The sequence below is a fragment of the Nannospalax galili genome, unplaced genomic scaffold, assembly GCF_000622305.1.
Source record: "Nannospalax galili isolate Female #2095 unplaced genomic scaffold, S.galili_v1.0 scaffold344, whole genome shotgun sequence".
NCBI classification, from domain to species: domain Eukaryota; kingdom Metazoa; phylum Chordata; class Mammalia; order Rodentia; family Spalacidae; genus Nannospalax; species Nannospalax galili.
The window spans coordinates 636,589-642,588 of record NW_008352153.1 but is presented as its reverse complement, the minus strand read 5'-3'; the positions used below and the strand labels follow the sequence as shown (position 1 = coordinate 642,588).

At 40.0% G+C, this 6,000-nt stretch overlaps 1 protein-coding gene across 3 annotated transcripts in view; it reads right to left on the bottom strand.

Moving 5' to 3' along the window:
* Positions 1-6,000, bottom strand: part of Ttc27 (tetratricopeptide repeat domain 27) — a 170,925-nt gene that overhangs the window by 46,972 nt on the left and 117,953 nt on the right. For all 3 annotated transcript variants that reach the window (XM_008849048.3, XM_029554058.1, XM_029554057.1), the window contains one exon: positions 1,908-2,006. In XM_008849048.3, coding sequence (XP_008847270.1) covers positions 1,908-2,006 — 99 coding nt within the window. The remainder of the gene's footprint in view (positions 1-1,907; positions 2,007-6,000) is intronic.

Below are 6,000 nucleotides of genomic sequence, written 5' to 3'. Positions count from 1 at the left end.
ATGGCTCAGTAGTTAAGAGCACTGACTGCTCTTGCAGAGGACCTGGGTTCAATTCCCAGAACCCACGTGGAGGCTTCGAGCCATCCTTGAGTTCCAGGGGAATCAAAGCCCTCTTCTGACCTCCATGGCATTGCACTACACAGATGCACTCACATACATGCAGGCAATACACTCACTCATAAACATAAAATAAAAATAATAAAATATTTTTTTAAATATATTAAAGAAGCAATACTGCTCTTCAGATTAAATGTAAGTTCTAGCAACATCTTAGATACTTTTTTTGCAGAAATTTGAGGAATCCCAAGTAGTCAAAATAATCCTAAAAAAAGAATGAAGTTTGAGGATTCACACTCAACATTTCCAAGGCTCACTTGAAGGCCTCACTATACAACCAAGGTACTAGCACAACAGAGACAAACAGCTCAGGAAATATAACTGACAACCTGTAATTAAATTCTTACATTTATGGTCAACTGATTTTTGACTAGAGTGACAAGACCATACCATGGGAGAAAATAGCCTGTTAAACAAGTGATTCTGGCAATACTGGAGATCGACATGTAGAATGAAACTGGACCTCTTTCTTACACCATGCACAAAAAAATTAACTTACAATGGTCTATAGGGCTGAAACTATAAACTATTAGGGAAAAAAGGAGGGAATAGGGCTGGGGATGTAGCTCAGCTGTAGAGCAGCCATCTAGTATGCACACAACTCCAAGTTCAGTCTCCAGTAGTCAAAGAAAATAAAATGGAATGGAATCTTCACCACCCTGGAGCAGGGGACCAGGGAGTCAATTAGGAATTGTCAATGGGTTGGCAACAAAAGAAAAAAGATGAATAGATTCTTTAGAGAGCATCACTGAGCATGACAGGGCAGGCCTGAAATCCCAGCATTCAGCAGGATCACCAGTTCAAGGCCAGTCAACTTGAGCTGCATTGTGAGATGCAGTCTAGCACAGACAGTATAGCAAGACCCGGTCTCCAAAAATCCAAACCAACCAGAAAAATGTTCAGCTTTGGGGCCAGAGAAATGGCTCAACAGGCAAAAGCCCTTCCTATGCAAACCTCAGTCTGATCCCTGGGACCCCCATGGTGGAAGCAGAGAATTGACTCCTGGTCTACATAGTGAGTTTCAGGCCATCTGGTGCTAGAGGAAAATCCTGTCTCAAAAATCCTAAATAAATAAATAAATACTAAACAAAACTTTTTTTTAAATTTAAAAACAAAGTGGATTACTAATACAGGTTGCAACATGGATGGGCCGTAAAAATATTCATCTAAGAGAAAGAAGCCAGTCATTTTGTCCATTGATCTGAAACATCCAGAGTAGACACATCTACAAAGACTGACCAGTGCTGGCAAAGGAAAGAAGGCACCTAGAGAAGAAAGGGGGAGTGACTGCTGGTGGGTACCAGGGTTTCTTTTTAGGATGACAAAAATGCTCTAAAATTGTTCTAACTACAACTGTGAATACACTGGGGAAAATAAATCACTCAATCTGCATTTTAAACAGGTACACAGTATGTGAACTATCAACTCCACAAAGCTGTTAAACAGAAAAAAAATTACACTAAAAGAACCTTCTAATGATTAGCATGGGCCGCATGTTAGTAAATGATAAAAGACACTGGACACCTTGCTGTATCAGCCAGTGATACACAGTTTTAACTGAAAGCTACCTTACTAAAATTATTTTCTAAATGAAGCCTTAGCTATTATGAGACAAAAAAAAATACATTTCCAGGTTTAAAAACCATATACCTTGAGTGTAACCTTCCATCAAATGTACACTTCCTTCTAACACAAAAGGAATGGCTATTACAGTTTACACAGTACAATTCAGCAGATAACATAAAAGAACACTAAGAACATGAAAAAAGGAAGAGGCCGAACAAACTTACGTCAGGTTCTAGAGTCACACAGCGCTGAAATGCCCTTGCTGAGCCTCCATAGTCTTCCAAAGCCAAGTAGGCACAACCTAGAGAAAACCAGACCCCAAGCTGCAAAGACCAAAAGTCAGAGTCATTCAAACACATACACACATTTAGATGTCATGATCAACATTCTTAAGATCTCAACATTACTTAAGATATCATTGACAAACACACTTCTATAAAGAATTCATAACCATATAACAAATATTTACCTTGCATTTAGTTTAAATGTAGGAAATTAAGCACTGGAGATCAAATTTTCCATGCTTTCAAAGCTACTGTAACACTGAGAACATATGCAATATCACTGTATATATTTTGCTGAGAAAGTCTATAGTTGGTATTAACCAAATTCCTTAACTGTAATGGGCAGCTTTGTTTACAAGCCTTATATTAGAGTCTGGTATTCTAAACCTGGGGTTAATCAAACATTTGTACTCAGCATCTATTATGTGAAAAAAGTATACAGAGTATCAGCAGATTCACAACTGATGAATGTATCACAAACTTAAAAAGACATCTGAGCTTTCATTCTCCATAAAATGTAGGTAACTTCTGCAGTTTAATCAAGAGCCAACATCCCTGCCCCTCCCCACCCCATGTGTCTATGTAGGCATGTCTACAAATAACTTGGAAAACATAGGGTCAGAATCTGGCTGAGATTTACAAAACAGGTAAATTATAAAAGAATTCTTTACAACACATGGTTTCCTGAAAATTCAATAGACCTTACAAAAGGGAGTTAAAACTGATAAAAATCTGATGACATTAGTCAGAAACATAGGTATGAGTTAAGTTTGTTTTCCTTTCAGACAAAGCCGGCAGTAAATGGAAGTCTACTTTCTTATAGACTGTGAGCACAAAGGCAGGGACAGGAGTGGGAAAGGAAATGACGAACTACACACACACACACATTCCACCCCCTTCCTCACCAGCAGAGGAGGAGTAGTCTCCACATCCCTCCTCCCTCAGCCATCCCCACAAAACTTGTTCCATATGGCTAACAGAGGCCTGAAAGTTCTCTAAGCAGATAAAGATTTTTAGCTGATAATTAGAGATAAGGCTTCCAAAGCAAACATCCTTGGGCAATTTAACACTTCACCATGAATTCACAAGTGGCTATAAATAACTGCCACCAAGGGCCTTTATGCAGAGCAGATTTTGGTGGAGGGGTAGGTAAAGCCTGAAAAGAGAGTGGTGTGCATCTGGTGGGAGGAAGGGCGGAAGGGACTTGGCTATACCTAGTTCACTTTTCTGAATTATGGGACTTCCAGCAACTTAAAAAGAGCTCTACTTTGCTTTCACCTGGTTATTTTTTTTTTTGATACTTTATTATTTTTAGTCTATGAGTATACTGCCTGCATGTATGAAAGAACACCTGTGTTGTACAATGCCCTTGGAGGTCAGAAGAGGGCATTAGATCCTCTAGAACTAGAGTTACAGACAGTTGCTAGCCACCATGTAGGTGGTAGGAATCAAACCTGGTCCTCTACAAGAGCAATCAGTGCTCTTAACCACAGAGCCATCTCCACAGTCCCTCACCTGGCTATTAATAAAATGGATAAAAGCTATTCAGCCGGGCGTGGTGGCACACGCCTTCAATTCAGCCAGGCGTGGTGGCGCACTCAGGAGGCAGGGGCAGGCAGATTTCTGTGAGTTCAAGGCCAGCCTGGTCTATGTAGTGAGTTCCAGGACAGGTGGGGCTACAGGGAGACCCTGTCTTAAAAAGTTCAAAAAATAAAAATAAAAATAAAGAGCTATTCAATGCATGTTCCCTGAACACAATACAATCTAAGGGGACCCACATCCAATGCTAACTTACATGAGAATATGTAAAACAAGTCCCCTTCTCCCACAAAGGTTGAATATTTCAAAGCCCTCATGTTGTAGTCCATCAATTCTAAGGCACACTCTTGTTCACCATTTAATGTCTCTGAAATAAAAACCTATTTTGCAAGCACTTTTGTTTGGTAGGTTTGATTTGGTTTGGGCTTATTACACAGGTCCCATTGTAGCCCAGGCTGGTCTCAAACTCTCATCAGTCCTCCTGCTTCAGTTTCTCAAGTGCTAGGACTATAGGCATGAGCTTAACTGAGCTGGCTTCATCAAGTGTTTTTTTCAGTAGCAGTTTTTTCTATACAAAGTGATACAATATGTGTGTCCTTTATTGGATGCCATGTCAGATATGTTGACTTATGTAAGCTAACCTGTAATGAAGGGTATCTCATCTCATTCTGGGACTAAATTTGGAATAGTGTGAAATGCCCTGAAGGGTCTCAAAATGCCTGAGCCTTGCCAATATTCTGACCTGACTCCCCAAAATTTTTGGTAAGAGAAGCCTGTATCAACTTTGACTAGCCACATTTCAATCCAAGCTTTCATATACTATAATCACTCCTGTTTCCTCTTTATAGTCACCAAAATAATGGGCATCTACCAAGTGTGCCAGGTACTGACACTAAGAGCTTTTCATATATTACCTCATGTACTCCTCAGACACAGTCATAAGGAAGTAAATACCACCCTCATTAAGGAGACATTCAACCCCGTCAGTGTGACTCCAAAGCCTACATCTTTTCCACTTCTTTCCCATTATACCATCCTGCCCACAAATGAGCCATGATTTATGATAACATTACCCTTGTCACCAATAAAGACAGAAAAGAACACAAATAGTGCAGATAATGTGTGCTGGGAATACCCAAGGGATCTGGTTTGTTGCTACTGTCTTCTTTTCTCCCAAAGGATGACCTGACTTGGCTATGCAGATGGACAGAGCAGCAGTACAGGGGGACATAAGGAACTAACATTCATGTTCAGTTAGAGGGAGGCGCTAAAAGGAAACATTTTACCAAAAAGTCTAGCCAAGAATGGAAAGAAATGGCCACTAGACAGAGAGGCTCTGGCTGGGATTTCTATGGACAAGTCAGGAAGCCATTGTCTTCCACAGTTCTATCGAAGCTGAGATCCAGTGTGTGCAGCCATTACGTAAACACAAAAGCAGAGCAAGTGTTTATTTTAAATGTAATATACTTATTTAAAGAGTAATTTTTTAATTTTAAAATAATTTTAGAAAGAACAAGAATGGCTGGGAACATAATGTTAGAATTTCCCTCACAAAGCCACATAGAGTACAACAGAGGAGAGAAAATGGATGACTGACTGATTCAAAAGGTTCTGAGCACCTACATGACCTTGGCTATGTCACTTAACCTCTGAATCTTAGTCCCCATGTATTAAATGGGGAGTTAGACTGAATTTCCACGGCTTTTATGCCCCAGAAGTGATAGGGTTTGAAGTACACTACTGACATCTAGTGGTAGAGTAAGAACAGTGTTCATACAAACAGTAATGAGAATCCAGTAGGTTTAAAAAGCTATTCAATTAGAGGCCTTAGAATCAATTCAAAAGAAGCCAAGAGGAAAATGTGCCTGGAGAGGAAATCATTTGCTCAGGGCCTCACAATGATGACTGTTCCCAGAGTGTAGTATGTGTGATGAAGATAGTGACTACAATACGTAGTAAAACGTTAATGCTTGAAAGAGAAATTAGAGTGGGGCATGGTGGCACATGCCTTTAATCCCAACACGAGGCAGAGGCAGGAGGATCTCTGTGAGATTTAGGCCAGCCTGGTCTACATAGTGAGTTCCAGGCCAGCTGGGGCTACAGGGAGACCCTGTCTCAAAAAAGACAAAAAAGAAAGGGAAAAAGAAAGGCAATTAGTGTCTAAGGGCTAATAAATTAAAGTTCTGAGGGCTAACAACAATCAAGTGGTACTAGAGAACGGATGAAATTTTTTTCACAAGGGTTTTTAGGCATATATGCAAAAAGTACCACCTGCTTAAGATATCACAATTTTTTGTCTTAAACTGTTAAGTCTGCTACTCAAATTTCCTTTTTCCTTGGGATTTCCGCAGAATGAATATCAGTAGGTCCATACTTTTTTGCTAAGTTCTCTTATAGCCAACTGTTTTGAATCTTCCTGTCACGTATGCTAAAGGTTAACATAACCTAACCCTTAAAGGCATGCCTTATCTCCATTCTCTCCCTTCTGTTTCCC